Source organism: Clupea harengus, chromosome 23, assembly GCF_900700415.2.
Source record: "Clupea harengus chromosome 23, Ch_v2.0.2, whole genome shotgun sequence".
Taxonomy (NCBI): domain Eukaryota; kingdom Metazoa; phylum Chordata; class Actinopteri; order Clupeiformes; family Clupeidae; genus Clupea; species Clupea harengus.
Genome location: NC_045174.1, coordinates 14081689 through 14103375, shown reverse-complemented (window position 1 = coordinate 14103375; position 21687 = coordinate 14081689). Strand labels below are relative to the sequence as shown.

Here is a 21687-nt window from a genome sequence, read left to right as displayed (position 1 = left end):
CAGATAGAAAGGTAGATATATAGAGAGAGAGAGAGAGAAAGACAAATCAGCAGAAAGAGAGACACACAGGCAGACAGACACACAGACAAAGAGTCTACAAGACAGACAGGGAGAGGGATGGGGAGACAAATAGAGACGGAGAGGACGACAAAGACAGACAGACATAGAGAGATAAAGTAGAGGGAGAGAGGAGAGGGGTGGATGGGGGAGGGAAGAAAGACGTCGTGAGTGAAAGCATGATGATACATATCCATCTCCCACAGTGGCGCAAAACCTTCATAAAACATGAGGCGTGGGAGTGTGTGTCTGTGTATGTGTGTGTGTGGTGAGGGGGGTGGCACTGGTGTATGACCAATGTCTGTGTGTGTGTGTGACAGCCACTAGGCTACTGTGGTTTGGTGAGCGTGATGCTTTTGTTCTGTGTGGGTGTGTGTGTGTTTTTTTCCCATCTTTTTATGAATGGAGTCCTGCAGCTGGGCGGAGCCTGTAACCGTGGAGCTATGAGGTGATGTCATCATCGGTGCATGAATGAGCTTCGGCACCAGCCCTCACAGATGTGGGAAAAACCTTCAGAATGGAGATTACCCAACCCACACACACACACATGTACACACACACACACACCAATCAATCATCAGACCCCCACGCTCAGCCCACTCAATAACGCACAGATATGTGAGAGTGCGCACGCACACACACACACACATCTCTTTATTTCCCAGCTCTCCTCACACCCACCTGCCCTCCTATCAGATCTGCTGTGCTGGAGGGAGTGAGATGGGCGCTTGCTGACGCCATTACTCCCTCCCCCTCTACCTCTCTCTCTCCCTCCCTCTCTCTCGCTCTCTCCCTTCTTCTCTCTACCTCTCTCTCTCTCTCTCTCTCTCCCTCCCCCCTTTCACTTGCTTGGCGTCACTACAAGAACAGCATGAATTATCCATGTGGGAGATTGAACTGCTGCTGCTGCTGCTGCAGAGGCTCCCCGGCTCGCTAGAAACACGCGCACCCTCGCACACGCACGCCGACACACGCCGAAACACACGCGCAGGCACGCCTGCAGATAGAGGTGCGCGTGTGTGTGTGTGTGTGTGTTCACGGAGGATAACGGATAACGCAGCAACGGCAGATAAAGAGGAGAGACAGGATTTTCATTTTCCCATCTCCCATCCGACATCATTCCAGAGGAATTGGACAGCAGCTCTCTTTTTCACCTCCTCTCTATCCATCTATCCCCCCTTCCTCTCTCTCTCTCTCTGTCTTTCTCTATCTCTCTCTGTCTCTGGCGCACCCGCGCTGAAGAGCCGGCATGTTCTGCTTCTGTCTGCAGAGTCCCCTGCTGAAGCTCCAGGCGCTGGATGGGGACGGCTGCCCCTCGCCGGGGGACTCCCCCGAGGACGAGGCACCCTGCCTGGGCACGAAGGAGGGGCCGCCAGACCAGGGCCCCTCCTGCTGGAGCCTCGGAGGCGAGAGGGACAGGGCGAGGGAGAACAGCCCCCCAGGTAAGGAGATGCATGCCATCACACACACACATACACAGCACTCACACGTACACACAGAATCTTTCGTTTCCTCTCTCTCTCTCTCTCTCTCTCTCTCTCTCCGTCTATCTTAATGTTGTTCACTTTCTCTCACCGTCTACATCTTTCTTCCTCTTTCCTCTCTCCTTCTCAAATTCACATGTTCAAATTCAAAGGTGCTTTATTGGCGTGATAAATAGGGCACTTGTATTGCCAAAGCAGTCATTCAACACAAGGAACAGGAAATCAAAACATTCAAATGTCTCTCTCTCTCTCTCTCTCTCTCTCACCCACTCACTCACTCACTCACTCTCTCTCTCTCTCTCTCGCTGATAACAACATGACAATTGCCTTGCAGATGGTATTAAGAGCATATGTGTGTAAATATGTGTGCACGTGTGTGTGTGTGTGTGTGTGTGTGTGTGTGCCTACACGTATGTGCGTGCCTACACGTGTGTGCTTGTCAGCCCGACTGTAGCATTCCATTACATCTCAAGGGTTAAGGTTAGCTTACAAAAGCCTTCATTCAATTCAGCTGCCGAAGTACTTGGGGGGTCTTGCTGCTTTTGACATCATTAACAATCAATACCTGTCATTTTAGGTCATTCAAGAATAGTGGCATTATACACTAGCAACTCATTAATGTTGCTTTTAAAGGTGGCTATTGTTTGGCTTGTGTGTGTTTGTGTGTGTGTGTGTGTGTGTGTGTGTGTGTGTGTGTGTGTGTGTGTTATGTAGCCTTGAAAAGGGAGCTGGCTCTTTGGCGATGTGCGTGTGTGTGTGTGTGAGAGAGAGAGTGTGTGTCAGCTTTTGGCATGTCCTACTGTAAGGCTCGGCTGCTGCCACCTCACACCGTTTCCTATTTATAACCAGAGCTGCCTGCAACCAACACTCCGCACAACACGACACACACTGCCTGCATGACACATATTCTCTCTCGCTCTCTCTCTCTCTCTCTCTCTGTCTGTTTCTCTCTCTTTCTCATTATCTCTTCTAGTTACCCTCTTTGTCTGTATGTCTGTCTGTTGCGCTCTCTCTCTCTCTGTCTGTCTGTCTTTCTCTCTGTCTGCCCCCCCCCCTCCATTTATATCCCCCTCTCTAACAGCACTTATTCCATCCCATTCTCTTTTCCGTCTGCTCTCTCTCTCTGTTTCTCTCTTAGTGTCTGCCTCTGGCATGTCTGTTTCTCTATGTATCTTAACTGTATCATCTGCTCTATCTCCCCAACACATCCTTTCTGTCTCACACTCATATATATATATATACAGTATATAGACACAGACACACACATGTATATGCTGACAGCAGAAATGTGTTTTGCTGACACTGTTTTTACACTGTACTACACACAGAGAGACACAGTGACACAGTGACAATGCCACGAGCACACACACACACACACACACGCACGCACACAGATACATCTTGTTCTAATGTCTGACACGTGTAGGTGTCATGGTCATCTCCTGTAGTAGATGCCCCGTGTCATATCCTGTCTCACCTTCACTGATAACTTTCATTTCCCTTCTCTCCACCTCTCTGCCCGTCTGTTTTCTCTCTTACTCTCCACTCATCCCTTTCTCTTCACTTTCATTAGCCTGAGAGACTTTTCCTGTTTTCTCTTTTCTCCCTCGCTCCTTCTCCCTTGACTCCTATCCCCTTCTTTCTTCATTTCTATCTGCTTGTCTGTCTTCCACGCCATCTTCTTTCTTGACTTCCGCTAGTCACTTCTTTTTGTCTTTTTTCACATCTTTCATCTTTCATCTCTCACATCTCTTCTCTCTCTCTTCCCTCCTCTGCTCGTCCTTTGGTTCTCTCCATCTTTCTGCTGTTCTGATTACGTCCCTCCCTCCCTCCATTCTCCTCACACGTTTGCCCGTGAAACATCACAGCCAGAAACCAGACAGACCGTTGAAGGTGCTAACATATTCCTCCAAACACGGAGATCTCACTTTCACTCTAAGAGCCTCACTTTCATCACATGTCGGGGATAGTTGCAGTTCCTTAAAGGAATACTGTCTAGTTCCAGTCGACTAGAGTATCGTGTGGACTGTTGAGGGTGCTAACACATGACTCCACTAGAGTATCGTGTGGACTGTTGAGGGTGCTAACACATGACTCCACTAGAGTATAGTATGGACTGTTGAGGGTGCTAACACATGACTCCACTAGAGTATCGTGTGGACTGTTGAGGGTGCTAACACATGACTCCACTAGAGTATCTTGTGGACTGTTGAGGGTGCTAACACATGACTCCACTAGAGTATCGTGTGGACTGTTGAGGGTGCTAACACATGACTCCACTAGAGTATCGTGTGGACTGTTGAGGGTGCTAATTCTTATAGCCTTGCATCTCACTTCAGGGATTTTCACATTCTCTTAAAGAGCTATTATGTCATTGTTGGAGTTATATGCTGGATTCTAACACAAAAAAGGGTCCCTGCACAACAATAACCTCCTCTGAGAGTATCTGCTCGCTTAGTCTCGTTAATCAAAAGGAGTAACAGGAATTACTGAATGACTAATTGTTTCCTTGTTTGCTGGATGTAAAAAATGTTGTACTTACTCACTGATATCGAAAAAAAACCTTGTATTTCGGATTAGCTTACAAAAACCTTCATTCAACTACCTAAATCCTTGAAAGTCTTGATACGTTTGAGTACATTGACAAATCAAAGCTGTGACTTAACGACGAATTAAAGACCAAATTGATTATGTATACTGTGGCACCTCTAAAGCACTCAGACTAAAGTGGAGCTGAGAATAATGTTCTCTGTGTTTACTCAGTGACGTTGGTCAGCTCAGTGCAACAGGTAGCTGGTGGGGAATGTTCCGGCACGACTCCACGCCAACTCAATCTTCCTCCATCTCTCCACAGCCTACAGTCCATAACCCTGCCATTTAGACCGATCTATTTTTGATGAAAAGTGAATGGGAGCTATTCTGGTCTCCCGGGTTCTGTCGTCGTTGCCGTTATGAAATGTTATGAAACATACTAGCATGTAACCAGGGACGACGCATTCTTCACGCACCCTGACTGTGTGTTCAGTTTTAGAGTTTGTCATAGCTATTTGATGTGTGTAAGGTAACAAACGGATTTCACAATGAGGACTGTGGCATTAGCCGAGTGTTTATGAGTACTACTCTTGTAATAGTGTTCTTATGTGTATGCATGCCTCTTCACATTATGTGTGTATGAGTGTGAGTTTGTGTGCATACTTACAGCATATAATGTAGGTATGTGTGTGAGCTTGCATACTTGTCTGTATGTATGTTTGTGTACATTATGCGAATGTATATGTATGTTTACATAAGATATTGTGTATTGTGTGAGTAGGACACTGACATTGTGTATGTGAAATAATCCCCTTGGATTGTGTGTGTGTGTGTGTGTGTGTGTGTGTGTGTGTGTGTGTGTTTACAGAGCCCCAGCCCTTGTTCAGAGGCCCACAGGCAGAGGGATGTTCTTTCGACCAGCAGATGAGTCCTGGACCCAGTCGCATCCTCCATCACATCACCGACGGCAACAGCCCTCTCCCATCGCCACGGTGCCCAAGCCTTAGCCAGAGTCAGCGCTTCAACACAGACCCAGAGATGGCCCCGTCTCCACCCTGCTCCCAGCATCTAATCATGTTAGTCTCACACACACACACACACACACACACACACACACACACACACACACACACACACACACACACACACTCTCTCTCTCTATCTCTTACAAACACGCACACATTTGAACAACACCCTTACACTGTAAGTGCATTGATGCATGCACCTAACAAGACATTTCACAACACTCACTCACAACCCATTTGCAACACATTCAGCACCAGTATTAAAGCATGTTTCTCTCTCTCTCTCTCTCTCTCTCTGACACACACACACACACACTAACACACGCGCACACTCTAACACAAATCACTCTTTCTGGTTAAATCATGTGGGGTTATCTGCTATCTCTGAAGCAGTCAGTTCACTGAGCTAGATAGCAGCTCTGCAGGGGGCCCCATGTGATTTCCCCGCACTCTTTGCTAATCACTGTAATCAGCCATCACCCCCTCGCCACTGCTGATCTGTGTGTCCTAGTGCACTTACACAGCCTGGGTTTGTTGCCAAGTCTACATATGCATGTGTGTGTGTGTGTGTGTGTGTGTGTGTGTGTGTGTGTGTGTGTGTGTATGTGTATGGATGGTTGGATGGATGGACATGTCTTTTTGTGTGGAAGACAGAGAGGGAGAGAGCATATGCATGTATCTGAGAGAGAGAGAGAGAGAGAGAGAGAGACTGAGAGAGTGAGAGAGAGAGTGAGAGAGTGAGAGAGTGAGAGAGTGAGAGTGTGTGTGTGTGTGTGTGTGTGTGTGTGTGTGTGTGTGTGTGTGTGTGTGTGTGTGTGTGTGTGTGTGTGTCTGAAAGAGGGGAAGTGAATGAAAGCTACAGAAAGAGAGAGAGACAGGGAAACTGTTTGTATGCAGCCTTGTGATGTCGGATGATTGACACCCTGTTTATTTCTCTCAGTTTATTAAATGTTTATGTGTTATGAGTCTGTCTGTGACTGCTTGGATATGAACTTGTGAAGTCTATGTGCAAATGTTTATGTTTGTTAAGTGTGTGTGTGTGTGCGGCGGCACCTGTTCATGCCCGCGTGCCCATATGCTGGAGCAGCTTTGCCCTAACGGTGCCATGTCTCTCCCAGGGCCAGGGGTATCGCCAGGACAGACGCGGAGGAGGTGGCAAAGGACACACCCTCCATCCCTCTGCTCACCAAACACATCCAGGCCCTTAAGAGGAAGATCCGCAAGTTCGAGGAGCGCTTTGAGCAGGAGATGAACTACAAGGTATTCACCTCAGCATCCCCCACGTACATACACACACAGTGTGTGAGTGTGACTGAGGGCCGTCACTATACAACTCTGGAAAAAAGAAAAATTAAGATCAGCTTAATATAAGATAAGATAAGATCTTAAATCAGCTTTTGTCTGTCTTCCAGTGTTGAATTCAAACACAAGCCCACCTTAATCTTATTAATGAGGTAGCGATTGGGTAGCGATTAGATGATCACCTGAACCGAAGCTTATTTAATCAGGAAAAGTACAAACACCACTGCTCTGGCCATCACTGTCCTTCTGTAATAAGACCAGCTGGACAGTAAAATAAGTGCTAGCAGTACCTCAGAAGGAATGGGAATAAAATAAATGACTAATGACCATCTCACGGGAGTTGAAAAGAAAAGGTTTGGGTGAGGAAAAGAAGGGTTTAATTTTGGCTTTACTGGCAGAGGGGATACAGAGAGCAAGGTCAAGCAGCAGATGACAAAGCCACGGACCGGCAGAGGGCGAAAACAACCCTCCACTGACCAGGATGACCGCCAACTCATTTGAATGTCACGCAACAACCGCAGGATGACGTCACGTAACCTACAAAAACAACAGCAAACGGCAGCTGGGGTGAGGTCGGTTCCAAACAGGCTCCTCCTCATTCGTCAATAAGAGGCAAAGAAGATCCAGGCTGAGGTTTGCAAAAGACCGTAAGGATTGGACCATAGGGGACTGGAGTAAGGTTATCTTCTCTGATGAGTCTAGTTTTTCAGCTTTGCCCATCACCTGGTCGTCTAATGGTTAGACCTGGAGAGACGTGTAAGCCACAGTGTCTCACACCCACTCTGAAATTCGGTGGAGGATTGGCGATGATCTGGTGGTGCTTCAGCAAGGCTGTAATTGGGCAGGTTTGTCTTCGTGAAGGATGCATAAATCAAGCCACCACGTACGAGGATATCCTGGGAGAAAACTTGCTTCCCTCTGCTCTGACCATGTTCCCCAACTCTGAGGATTGTTTTTTTTTTTTGGAAGGACAATGACTTGCCACACAGTCAGGTCAATCAAGCACCATATTAATATTATCCTAGGTGTGGATGGAAGACGACCAGTCCCCAGCCCCATGGATAACCTCTGGAGTGTGATCAAGAGCAAGATGGGTGGTCACAAGCCATCGAACAAAGCCGAGCTGTTTGAATGTTTGTGGCATGAAGTTACCCAACACCAATGTGAAAGACTGGTGGAGAGCATGCCCAGACGCATGAAAGCTGAGACTGAAAATCAGGGTTATTCCACCAAATATTGATTTCTGAACCCTCTTCCTAGGTCGCCAAGGTCTGAAGACCACTGCAACTTTTTTGATATTTTGACCAGCTGTCATTTTCTGCAAATAAATGCTCTGACAATATTTTTATTTGGAAGAAGCGTTGTCAGTAGTGTATGGAGTAAATCAAAAATGTTAATTTTACTCAAAGGCATACCTATAAACAGTAACTCATAATTTAGTATTGGCCTTATTTGATTATATGTTGGTCTGACTGCCTTACCAACATGACTCTGGCTCTTTGGTGTTCAGTGTGCAGGATTAATGCCCCAGAGGTCTGTGTTTTAGGCCAGTTAAGGTGACTGCTATATTCCTTCCCCACTGTGATCTTGCAGACACTGTCTTTGGTCTTTCAGACACAAAGATAAACACCATTACAGAGGCACACTCATGGGAAATGCCTCCTCTCTTGCCTTGCGTGAAGCAAAAGTTGCACTAATACTCTGAGCGCCTACTAATGAGCTGGACTGTTAAAGCACTTAAAACTTTATAACTGGGCTTCTTCCCAGGCAAAGAATCTTGACCTTGTTAGTTGTGTTCACTCTTCACTTCTTTTATATTTATCTATATGAAATGACGAACCCAAACATAGGACATAGAAACACACATAACTGCATTTATTACAATGTCTAAAAAGCAGAGCTCAAAATATAGATGATTCTCATCCTCCACAGTATACATGTGTTATGTACAAGACGTACACATACTTTCATTAGCTGGGTTTCCATCTGAAGCTAATTAATGCAAATTCTGACTATTCGGATAGGAAATCCTGAGTGGAAGTCAAATAAGAAATCGATTCGCTAGAGGAGGGTGGATTAACTCCTGATTTGCATAAGGTGTAATGTGATTAAAGTTGATGGAAACAGTTTTATTTGCATCAAATCGCATTTGTTAAGGTTTTATTGCGTGTTCCCATTATAGTTGCTCTGACAACCTCAAGTTTGAACCCTCGGCTGTTCACAAATCCTCCCTTGATTAGGAGTGTGGATTTATATACACATCTACTGTATATTCCGTTTCAGCATATGTATTACGCAAATATGATGCACTGCAGAACCATTCTTCAGTTCTAGAACTTTCCCTGAAACTGTGCCAGGCACTTAGAACCGGAATAGGCCCGTTGGCACCTGCAAGTTATGAGTCAGGTCTATAAAATGTATTGCCGCAGTAATGAATAATATCACAAGACAGCCATGAGAACGGAGAGGACCTCGTTTTAGCCGCTCGTTACGAGGTGTCGTCTCACATTTATGAAGCGCTGATGTCTGGCTGTCTGGCCTGTCTTCTGCTTCTTAACGAATGGCCTGAGATACGCTGACGTCAGAGGCCCAGTAACCCAGTCTGTTTCCTGTCCGAATAGATTCCAGCATGTTTGGTTAAAGACATTACCACAAAATGCCTGTATTCATTGTTTTTTTAAATGTATTGCTGTTCTGAATATGTATTCTCACACTCACCTTCCCCCTGTAGAGAATGCACTGTAGTATAGATCCATACAGTTAGCTCTTCACTCAGCAGCTTAGACCATTATCCCTTCATACGCCCTCCGTGCAAACATGGAGGTCAATTTCAGGCCAGCATTTGCAATTGACTGCATTCCTCTTTAAAATCTCCTTTTTTATTTTTTAAAGTGAAGGTACTCTCAGTGGTTATGTTAGGACAGGGCTGACACAGAAAAGAAGGGATAGAGAGAGAAGAGAGGGAGGAGAGGATAACCTGCTGTGGATGCCTAATGAGAGCCATGCATATCTTGGCAGAAATAACTGCTGAAAGAGTGACTTCGCTTTTTATCAGAGGCTCTTAAAATATACCGACTCGCCATGACTTAAAAGGTAATCTAAAGCTGGTTTTGTCTCTCTGTAGCTCAACTTATACTGCCTGAGTTCCTCCAGAGATTTGATGCCCAGTAAACCACAATTAAATGTGGGTTGCAGTAGGCCTACACTCCCATGGTAATGTAGCTAGGCATCAGCTGATCTGAATCAGGGTTAGATTCATTGGCCTGTTTCCTGAAAGACTCAATATAAATGCAGGCTTAAATTCAGGCCAAGACATCCATCTCCTTCCTGGCAAATTCGGGGGTTCAAAACCACAACTCCTGATCCTCATTTTTACTCTCTTGTTCTCTCTCTCTCTCTCTCTCTCTCTCTCTCTCTCTCTCTCCTTAGCCCTCACACAACGACAAGTCAGCCAATCCTGAGATCCTGCGTCTGATGGGTGAACTGGCCAAAACACGCAAGCAGCTGAAAGGTGAGCTTCGTTCAGGTCTCCATTTTAACCACTCGCGTAGTTGGGTCGGTCAGGCCAGAGCAGAGCTCCCACCATCTGTGTGCTATCACAGAACAATGGCGGATTAAATATTTTTCACCACACCTTTATTTTCAGAAAGCAGCTCAAATAGCCCACTTTGTTAGTTATTGCAAATGTGGTTTTCATTTTAGAAAGCTTGGCAGTTTTTTTAAAAAGTTTTTTTGGAGAGTTGTCCAAGTCTGATTCAGTGACCTGACCTCAGCTTTGATAGAATTACAGACTGGTATTTCAAGTAGGCCTCAAAACTGGTGCAGCATTTCATTGTGCACCTAAGATACTGTAAAACGTCCTGCCCTAATGCAAATAGCTACAATCATATCCTGCATATGCTTAACAGTGAAAAGTGTCATTTGATATAATGACATAATTTTTAACTATGTAAAAAAAGAGAGGAAAAAAACCCTTTACAGCTCTATTAACCTAACCTTCAATGTGATCAAACCAATTTACACAGTCAATAGCCTGGAGACACGACCCGACTCTGAACCTCTGAATTCTGAAATCCATAGTCTATGAATAGTCTATGAATTGGCATCTATTTATAGAAGTGAAACGCTTCCTTTCAACTCTAATGTTAATTAAACAAACGTAGTCAAAACAAACGTAGTCATAAGCAGTGATGATCAAGCAGTGATGATACAGATGATACAAGCAAGCAGAGACGCCAGCTGAATTTAAAGTTCATTGTTCAGTGCAATCACATTATGATGTTGACGTCATCGGCAGAGCTGCGGTTGAAGCAGTCGGTGGAAGATCTGGCCGACCCGGAGAGCGGCAGGGGGGAAGACAGCAGCAGCAGTGGCAGGTCCACTCATCACCACGAGGGGGCGCTGCAGACTCAGCAGCAGCCACATCAGCAACAGCAGAGGCCGGCTCTGGAGGAGACGGTGGACTCGCTGCTGAAGCGACTCAAGGAGAAGCGCCAAGCCCTCGGCCTCCCGGAGAACATGTTGGTGAGCGAGCGCCGCCTTCTGTGCCCACCGTCTGTTTATGGCCTCTTTGTTGATGCGTTGCCATGGCGCTCTGGGTGTACAGTATATGTGATTAATGTCAGCAGCACCTGCCTCTCGGTCGAGTGTTTGTCTGCTCGTGTGGTTGTGTGCTCCGCGTGAGGTGATTGAACGCCATCCAACAGCATATTTCTGTTGTCCGCAGGATATGACACACGGGCAGATGGCCCTGGAGAAGATGACCCTGCAGAAGTGCTTGCTGTACTTCGAGAGCCTGCACGGCCGCCCCGTAAGACACCATTGCCTTTTCAAGCATGCTTTAGTACACATGTCATGTATTTGTTATTCCCACTCTACACCTATTCACTATAGGGTCTATAAGGTCCTGATCTGGTGATCCATTCTAGATCATTCTAGTCCATTCTAGAATTTACTACTAACCTCCTCTGGATACATTAGTTCTTTCCTGCCCCACATCCTGCCTCTGGCAGATGGGCCTCCCTTTTGAACTGGGTTCTGCTAGAATTCTTGTGTGCCCCTGTATGCTTGGCGTTCAGGCCACAGGGCCTTGAGACAATGTTAAATTTCATTGGCAGTGTATAAAAAACAAACTGAATAAAATGACACCTTTAAAAAATATATTTATTCTGAATATATGTAAAATAATATGCCATATTTCTGTCCATGACACGCCTTGGATTGGGTTTCGGGAATATGGTTTCATCGCTCCTCTCTCTCACAGGGTACGAAGCAAGATAAAAACCTGGTCAAGCCGTTGTACGACCGCTACCAGATGGTGAAGCGCCTCCTGTGTGCATCCTCGCCCATCACCACCATAGTGAGTGCCCGTCCTCACGCTGCCACGCTCTTTACCAGAGCCAGCTCCACCAGTGAGCCAGTGCCTATCTCATGCCGAAAATCACCAAACAGGCAGCCAGTGTTCCCACAGGGGACATATTTCACTGTGACACCTCACGGCAGGAAGCAGAGTCAGGGTACTTGGGTTGGCCGTGCTCACACTTAGTTCTGCACCCTCAAAAGCATACACACACTTACAGTATGTAGGCATGGAATATCACACACACACACACACACACACACACACACACACACACACACACACACACACACACACACACACACACACACACACACACACACACACACACACACATTTACACAAAGGCAAATGCAGACACACCCACAAACACACTTGAAAGGTTACTCACATACACTCATATGCTCTCACACTGTACATCTAAAAACCATGGGTTGTCATATAGATTAATTGTACAACTACACTTCTCACTGTCTCACTCTCTCCTCCACACGTCACAAAGACACACGCACACACACACATACAGAAACACACCCCCACACACACACAACACACACACACACACATGTTGGGCTTGTGGGTGTGTGACAGGTGTCGGCTCAGCTTGCCCCTGTGTTCTGTGCGTAGGAGGAGGAGGAGGGCTCTGATGAAGACTGCGTGACGGAGCTGCCGACGGAGCCGTATGGGCCAGAGGGGCCTGTGCACACTGAAGAAGAGGGCGACAGCGACCCGGCCTTCGTCTCTCCGATGGACGAGGTCAAAGCCGTTCGGCATACGCCCCGGGCGCCTGTAACCATGGCGAACCTGCACGAGGCCTCCAGGTATGATCATGAACCCTGAACCCTACCCCAAAATCTAGCCTAACATTTAATCTAAAGAACTTACACTCAACTAGTTAATGTCTACTACTACAGTATATATACTCTATATAATCTTAAATGCCGGCAATATTGGCTAATTTAGTTTATCTTTTAAACCTCTATTAAACTAATTAAACAATGTAGTTGTTCCATTAGGTTGTCAGGCTGTTAGGCAATGCCTAATGTTTGTATTGTGTGTATGTTGTCTGTGTGTGTGTGTGTGTGTGTGTATGTGTGTTGCAGGTCGGAACTTCTTGCATGCATGAGGGAAACACGAGTAGAGAAGAGGAGGCAGAGGAAGGCCCTTCGTGAGTTTGAGGACAACTTCAGTCGCCAGATGGGAAGGTAGGGACTCACACACACACACACACACACACGCACATACACACACAACCCATGCACCACAGATATGGATGGACAAGCAGCCAGTTTGGGTTTAAACACATCTTTTAATGAGCAGTATATGTTAACTTTTGGCTTTTCCAAACAAACAATCAAACGAACATGAACAGGAAGAAAGCGAGAATAAAAGTCAAGACACAGGTCCACCAAAAAACGAAACCAAACCAAAACGAACAAAAAAAAGAGTCTATTTTGCTGGACTGCATGGCTACTATGTTACACAAAATAAACAGAGCAGGAAAAAGGAGGAAGCAACGAAGAAAGATAAATGCTTACGACTCTATACACAAACGTCTCTACAGACGTGTCGATGAACAACAACAAAAGAATATAGAATTTTATCTTCCATTCCTCAGCTATCCCTAGATGTACAAAACTAGCTCAGTAGTAAGGCAACGCAGGGGTTACATCGCATTTACTCATGGTTGTGATCTCACTTCCTACGGTTGTGATCTCTCTGTTTTGTTAGTTGTAGTTAGTTTCATGTGTGTGTAAGTGTGTTTGTTTGTGTGTTTTAAAAGGACGCCGCAGAAGGAGGACCGCATTCCTTTGGCTGAGGAGTACCAGGAGTACAAGACCCTCAAAGCCAAACTGCGCTTGCTGGAGGTTCTGCTTAGCAAACAGGAAACCACAAAGACAGTGTGAGGGAATTTCTCTCTCCTTTCTTTTTTTCCCATGCCTCTTTTTCTCTCTTTCCCTCTCTCGCTCTCTTTTATAAGTACAGATTGAATGAACTCAGTGGATGGACCAAAATATTTTTTTTGTTCTTTTTTTTTTGTATTTGACATGTTTGTGCCATTATGACACTTCAATGCACTTTATTGTACATATATTATTTTATTGATGAACTGGACACAGAGTACCAGAAGATAGGATTGGATGTTATGTAAGATGAAGAAAAGAAAAAAAAGGCATTCTGAGGACTATGACAAAGATGCAACTTACAGAACTGTTCTATGCTGTATGTTCTGTAGTGACATACTCTAACAATGACATCAAGGTCCAAGACCAAATTAAGCCTAGACACAGAGGAAACTGTCAGAGACAAATGACAAAAAGTTTCTTTCACAAAAATAAATTACAAAAAAAATGATCTCCATCTCTAAAAATATGGCACTTTACTCAGATCAGAATTACAAACCAAAGCCAAATCATATGCAATTTTTTCACAGGACTTCCGATTGTAGAAGGAATTTTTTTGTAATTCTGGACCAATTAGAGGTGCCCTTTGAAAAAGCAGGAAGCCCAGGTGGGATCCAGCAATGGCAGGTGACACTGCTGATCTGAGAAAATTTGAGTATTTTTATCATGAATATTCATATATCAGCTGTCACAGAAATAGATGACTAATGTTATGCAACAACGAAAGCTAGTGCTGTAAATCGGTAAATTGAGGGTTTTCTATCAATGCTAAATGCATACATAGTACAGTAGATATAGAATATACTGTAAAATTCAGTCCATAATATGTTAAACTGGACTTTATATTCGTTGAGATAAAGACCAATTACAGTATACTATGCAGCTAGTACACAACGAGGACAGGGTACTATAAGTGCTTCAGTACATATACTAAAAAATAAGAGCATGGGGAAAGAACAGTAGGTATGTCAGGAAACATCAACTCCCTCTGTGATAGGAAAGCACCGCACTGATCACACAGCAGTTTGGTACTTCTCTGACGACTTTATGAAAGCTCACAATGAAAACAAACGCAAACTAAACCAACGTAATATACTGCATATAAACCGAAACCTCCTCTGCAAGTACTATCCCTATGTGTGAAAGGATTCTGATTCTCTTACCATATGAGTTGTTTCTATGGTGACCGCTGCTCCAACACTGTTAAGTGCAATTCTGCTCGAGTAACTTTTTCCTTCCGAAATTCCATACCCCACAATTCCTTTCTCCGACAGGCTCCACTGCTGCCAACTGATACAATCTCGTTTTCGTATTTTTTTGCATGCCAACCAACGTAAAACTGTTGACTTGTGCTACAATCAGATATGGAAATATATATGTATTTATATGTATGTGTGTGGTATTTGTCCCAGACTGGATTTGCGTGTACACATCCTCTGTGACGAAGAAAAAACAAAGCTGAATGTTAGCTTTTAGTGCACGTTGTTTCTAAATTTGTCAATATATACATTTATTTATTTTTCGTTCCATTGTGAAAGCTCTTCTTTTGGTATTGTGCACTTCTGGTTCAGTCCTATTTTCTATACAACAGTTAAAAAATAAATATTTTTGTATCTATCATCTTCTCGTGTCTCCTGTTTCAAAACACAGTATACTGCACGGCTTCAGCCAGTTCGAATAAATAACATAGAAACAACTGATGAACGACAATAAGGTGGATGTGCACATGTCAAAAACGTTTCTCAAGATTTAATTTTCATGCTGCAGGTACAAACCTATCATGCTTTTTTTTTTTTTTTTAATGTTATCTAACAATTAGATGTTGTTAATGACTAGATAACACAGATGTTAACACAGGTTTTTATTCGCCTGGTAGAATCAGATACTTTTGTTTATCTATAGCAGCTTCATCAGTGTGTTGTATCTTTTTGTTATGATTTGTTTCTTCTTTCTTCCTTCCTATGACTGCTCTTCACCTTTGGCAACACCTTTACAATGCAGTGCTCTAATCAGGAAGTGGGTGGGTAGGGGTTAGAGGTCATTGTTAGAATTCTAGCCAGTGGGAGATTTAGTGCTTAACATTTGCGGAGTCATCCTTTTGATTTGCCGGGACTTCTTAAGATACCTGCCGCCACACATATATATATATATATATATAAAAAAAAAAATGGGACCCAAAACATGTGTCGGGGAAACAGACAGCGGAAACAGGAAGGGAGAATCGAGCTGGTCAGAGTCACAGGAAACTAGCATTTGGTTTGGTCAAGAGCTGTGAATGCATGCCAGCCAAAGCATTCTTGAGTGCTAACAGTGTTAACATGGGTTAGACAACGGAGGTGAGACTAAGGAAGAGCAGTGAGGGTGGGGGGGGGGGGGGGGGCGACAGAGGAGGTGGTGGGTGCTGACATTCAGTGTCCTGCATTAATTAATGGTACACCTGGAGGTAGGGTGCATAGCAGGACACTGTAGAGCTGCTGAAGTTGCCTTTTATGGTACTGAAGTGTCCCATGCTGACCTTGACTGTAGCCGGCTGCTTGGGTCCCTCTCGACGATGGGGTTCTCGAGGTCGGGCACTGATATGTTTATTCACTGTAGTGGCTTTGGGAGTGAAGAGGAGTGGGCTGATAGTGATCAGCAACCCACTCTAATGTTCAGGGACACACAACAGGCAGGAAAGTGGGACAGTGTTATGCAGTGTGGGGTTTTGCTTCTCCAAGGGGAAGAGGTAACAGGTTGTTGGGGGCTAGGGTGGGGTGGGGGGGGGGTCATACTCAGCGTCCCATACTGCTGTCGTTGGGTTTGGAGGCACAAAATGGGGACAATAGGAAGAAGGGAAACTTGTTTGAGAATTTTGGGAGGTGTGTGTTTCGCACCCCAGAGTAACGGGTGCAAGGTTAGGTAACAGAAGAGAGAGGGGACGTAGGTAGGATAAAGCCGGAGAGCATCGGAGTCTCGGTTTGGGGTGGTTTTAGGGTTTAGCGTCCCACGCTGATGTTGCAGGTTTTGCAGCTGGGGTCCTTCTTGGCGTTGATGGTGGACGTGCCCATGAGCTGATGGCCGCTGATCTCTGCCAGCTGGCCTTGCGCCAGGTCCACGGGCTCAGTGAAGATGATCTCCAGGATGACGTCCTGTGCGTGGTGGAAGGCGAGCCGACCGTCCTCGCCCTCCGTGCAAGTCAGGAAGCGGTTGTCGGTGAGGTCCAGCGCCGGGAGCCGCTGCTTGCAGAAGTCGTCGCCTTCCGAGCCCTCGGGCGCGATCACCAGGATGACGAAGTGGTACGCCGTGTACATGCAGTAAAAGTCCCCGAAGTAGAGGTTGGTCTTGGGGTGGAAGAGCTCCTCGGCGAGGACCTCGAAGCGGTGGCGGCCATAGGGTGAGTCCTGCGGTGGCTTGCCCGTGTTGAACTCTGTGTTGCAACTGAAGAGGACGCCGTGCAGCTTGCCGCTGATGGGAGATCCGTGGCTTCCACTGTTGTCCTTCATGTACGGAAGCATCTTGTTGCCCTGGGCCTCTCTGAGGGACGAGACAGAAGGCATTAAGCCACACACAAACACATACACAAAACAAACACAGACACACACACAAAACACACACAGACACACACACACCCACACACATTTCCTCTGAGCATTGGGCGATCTGAGTTCACTGTAACCATAACCCTCATTAGGACTGCATTATGTTTCTATGAAGCTGTGTATGAACAGAATTAGCATTTTTTTGCCACTCAAACTTGGTTATAATCCAGAACAAAAAAGATGATAGTTACAGTATATTTATTGTGTGTTCATGTGGCACTGTGGTCTTCAGGAAATGAAAGATGTATGACACATGCAATAAAAGTGATAAAAGTGAAGCTGACTTGACTTGACAAAAGATCTATCTACTATTAGACAGAGCACACGGACAGATAAAGACACAATGTTACACAACAACGCAAAATGTATGCACCAAAATAAGACGATCTCACTCATTAGTTCAACTTTCTTTGTGCTAATTAGCTAATCCAGACGGCTGACACAAAATCATGGCGACTGAATGTACACTGAGATTTTTATCAGGACAGGGGTTCTCCCTCTTCATTTTCTTAGCTTCTTAGCACCATTCTTTACAAGTCAACCATGAGGTACTCTGAGAGCGGAGAGCTAAAGGGAGAACTGGGAAGGACGAAACAGTCCATGTTAGCATGGTGCAACTCTGACATTTCTAGGAAGTTTTAATATGCCCTTGGATTTCCCGGTGTTAGAGATTAATGAATACACTTAGCATGGCTTAATTTCTCTCGAGGCAAGTAACTTCTAAAAGGATTACACACAGATATGATCAATTGCCTAATTAACATGCTGAATACCACTAATAAATCAACAGGAGCCTGGCTGTGATTTTAGCACTATCATGCTTTTGAAACACTATGATCCGTTGGGTCAAATATAAACCTACTGGTAATATTCCTCATATACACAAGGGGTTACAAACTCCTTCTGCATACCATACTATACCACACCATACCAAATTATACCATACCACACCACATCACACTACACCATACCATACCATACCACACCACACTACACCATACCATACCAAACCATACCATACCATACCAAACCATACCATACCACACCACACCACACTACACCAAACCATACCACACCACACCACACTACACCATACCATACCAAACCATACCATACCAAACTATACCATACCACACCACACCACACTACACCAAACCATACCACACCACACCACACTACACCATACCATACCAAACCATACCATACAAATACCATACTTTGCCTACATTTGAATCTGGCTGATGCTTTTTTTAAAGTTAACTTAGTAGTAGTCTGAGTTCCTTCAGGTTCTGACCTTGGTAAAGGTTGTGTAGTTATAAGTGTGGCATGATGGATGTCAATGTTCTGGGTGATCAGGTTGAGAAAATTGTTCACTTCATACTTCAGAGGGCTGGATTGGTGCTGTGCATCAAAATCATCTGATGTTGGTCCCGTGGGGAAATAGTTAGCATAGGCACTTATGCACCAATGCCTGTCCTGACTTTTCTAAGATCCTCCTGTGACTTTTAAGGTCGGCGAGACTGTGACTGTCACGATGAGAATTAAAGTCATATATTCATTTTATTCATTACATGTAAATGCTATTCAGTATCAGAACTACTGCCATGGTTCAACAGGAACAGCATGAGGCACAAGAAAATATGCTATGCTGTACCAAATACATTCCCAACAAGCAGTCTATCAAACTTATTAAACCTACTTCATAGACCTAGCAGTCTATGAAACCTATTTAAAAAAAACTAGCGGTCTATGAAACCTATTTAAAAAAACCTAGCAGTCTATGAAACCTATTTCAAAAAACCTAGCGGTCTATGAAACCTATGGAACGTATTTTATAGACCTAGTAGTCTATGAAACCTATGGATTATCAGCTGCAGCTCATCATTTGACCAACTCTTATGGAAACTCATTCAAAGTACAGAGGCAAGGTCAGCTTAGCCACATAGGTTCATTTAGAAGATGCTTTTATCCAAAGCAGCTTAGAGTATGCACTCACAGTATGCAGTTACAGTACAGTGCAGATTCAGACTTCCATCAGTGTGTGCTACTTGGGTTTAAAACCCCACGGGGCACACTTTGTCAACTGAGAATTAACAAAGTCAAAGTGCAAGGTCAGAGAAAAACGTGATTGAAAATCAACAACCATTATATGAAATGTATTATCATATTGTTTTTTTTATATTACTTTTTATAAATAATATATTATTATTTTGCATCAAATCACATTTTGTATTATTTGGTGCAAAAAAAAAAAATTCTAATTTGTGGTCATGTCAGATAGACCTTGTTAATTCTCGGTTGACGACATACTATTGACTATTGTTAGCACTACTTTTGAAGCCCAAACTCTGAAACTCCCACTCTTTGAAACACCTGTTTTGAGCACAAAACAAACTGAAGGGGCCGGTATAGTTAATCAGAATATGCCATAGTCAATAATTCAATGTTTATTATGCTTAGTTATAATTGTTACTTTTGTTTGGATTCCACGAGCATGTGGACCGTTCCTGGGTGAATATACTTGATTTTGACCAGGGGAGTGAGGTGCGACATTGGTCTCACCTTCCCCACCAGGTCGGGACAAAGCTTTCTATCCAGGGCTTATTTGAATAGACGGTAACACCCCTAAACTCAGCTTTTAAGAGCAAATCCTACAAGGAATAATTCAGACAAGTCTGAGGTGAAGCTATGAGTGGACGTTCAGGCTTTGTCTCCCTTGGTGGCCACCACTGTATAAGATTAAAACCTGGATCTTGACTGACTAAAATCCAAGACTGGTCTCCAATATATGGTATAAATTATATCCCATCAAAACGCATGATGCAGTGAGGAGAGGTGTACATGTCAACAGGTGAACAGGACAACTGGTTATGGAAGAACCAATGGTGAACACTGAAGAGTCGAACATTAACTGTTGGACACTAACAGTATTCTATGATTGACCCCTTCTGACTGGCTACAGAACCACCTATTTTGGCACTGGCACAGTCGAAAGAATACCAGGTCCAACCTTGATAATTCTCTATTTCAAAGCTGTGCGTCTCTCAAATACTGGTTCTTAAATATTAGCATGCTGGCAGAGACATGCTAACTTAACCATCAACATCAAATAAAAGGTGTTTGAGTGCACACATGACACAACTCCACTGTACACTAAAATGACCCTGAGCAACACCCATATCCTGTAAGTATAACAACAAAAGGGTTAGGTTATCAGTGTTTTAGTCAACCATCAGTCTATCACCTAGCTCAGAAATAGTGAATGACTTCAGTGGGCCCAAGCACGGCAAGCTTGGAGCAACAACGTGGTAAGACTCTTCCTCTCCGATCCCTCAGCCCAGCTTCTGTTAGCACTGAGAATAAAGCTCGACAAGTGAACCCCCCTGGGTATATACGATAACAGGGGGGCGGGAGCATGGAAGATAAACTGTAGACGCACGCACTACTGCAATGCATTAGCATTTACAGGAGAGGAAGAGGAAGATGAACGCTGATGGGTGGGCTTGCGATATAAATAGCTGTGGCGTAACGCAGGGGGAATATGCCTCTGGTAAGCAGATGCGCTCGCCACGCTGATCGGAAATAAATGTGGAAAGAAGAAAGAGCCGGCAAAAAAACGATATTTAAAGGAAAGTCTCTCTCTCCAAAGAGCAAGTCATCTTTTTTAAAGCACGCCATCACCTCTCTATAGCAATCACGCCTCTAGCCATTACACAGGCTTCAGGAGATGGTTAAGTGACTTTAATTGAATTCCTATGTGGTTTCCCTTTGCCCTGTCAAACCCATTTTAGTTTATGACGGTCCAAACAGCGGAGGCATGAAAGGTAACCATTAACCGCCTATTCAAGAAACACTTAACGACAAGCGCTCGTTAACACCACCGTCACAATCGTTAAGAGGCACAGGTGAGCATGAATCAGTGAATCATGGCTTTCAGCTTTAACCCACACGATCCTCCTCATTAGCCACTTCCTGTTCTTTCCTCCAATGATTTTGCTTGTTCCTGCTGTCACTAGATGGCTGTTTAGTGTATGTAATCTGATTAGACATGTCATGTCTGTAATCCACCATTTCCCAATCCCACAATGCACACAATATTGTAATTATAGTTTTTCCTGTCATCACAGTGTGTATATGATTATAAATATCTTGTAAATGCTGACACTGAGTATGTACACATTTTTTTATTACTCTAAAATACTGTAGTATACTATAGTAACAGAATGTTAATGCATTATAGGCTATACTATACTGTCCAATATCCAATTAATATCCAATTAATTATTGTGATGAGAGAGAGGATGCAGTGTTGTTTGCATAAGAAGATTCAGTGTTTGCTGAAAAAATTGATTATTACAATTATAATTAAACCAGCAAGCTACGCAATTAACAGTCAACTATTTTGGAGACAGGATTACAGGCTGACTGGCTACTTCTAATCTTCCC

The 21687-nt window shown here is 44.3% G+C and overlaps 2 protein-coding genes across 3 annotated transcripts in view; one reads left to right on the top strand and one right to left on the bottom strand.

Moving 5' to 3' along the window:
* Nucleotides 1–167: 167 nt before the first annotated feature.
* On the top strand, nucleotides 168–13190 carry fam13c (family with sequence similarity 13 member C). Its single transcript, XM_031560854.2, has 9 exons — nucleotides 168–1499; nucleotides 4942–5149; nucleotides 6217–6358; nucleotides 9830–9911; nucleotides 10698–10924; nucleotides 11127–11210; nucleotides 11664–11759; nucleotides 12387–12580; nucleotides 12863–13190. Exons 1-9 carry the CDS (start codon nucleotides 1307–1309, stop codon nucleotides 12966–12968), a joined length of 1332 nt encoding a protein of 443 aa, XP_031416714.1. The 5' UTR covers nucleotides 168–1306; the 3' UTR covers nucleotides 12969–13190.
* Nucleotides 13191–16042: 2852 nt separating this feature from the next.
* The window catches only part of phyhiplb (phytanoyl-CoA 2-hydroxylase interacting protein-like b), a 28425-nt gene continuing 22780 nt past the window's right edge, over nucleotides 16043–21687 (bottom strand). For both annotated transcript variants that reach the window (XM_012817380.3, XM_031560853.2), the window contains exon 5: nucleotides 16043–17176. In XM_012817380.3, the coding sequence (XP_012672834.2) occupies nucleotides 16639–17176 (538 nt within the window). In that variant the 3' untranslated portion in view covers nucleotides 16043–16638. The remainder of the gene's footprint in view (nucleotides 17177–21687) is intronic.

Bases quoted from the DNA above. Each gene is read 5' to 3' on its own strand.
- fam13c (XM_031560854.2), top strand. From the start codon at position 1,307: ATGTTCTGCTTCTGTCTGCAGAGTCCCCTGCTGAAGCTCCAGGCGCTG. The intron at 5,150-6,216 runs GTTAGTCTCACA...TGTCTCTCCCAG, and splicing joins TGCTCCCAGCATCTAATCAT to GGCCAGGGGTATCGCCAGGA. The intron at 12,581-12,862 runs GTATGATCATGA...TGTGTGTTGCAG, and splicing joins AACCTGCACGAGGCCTCCAG to GTCGGAACTTCTTGCATGCA.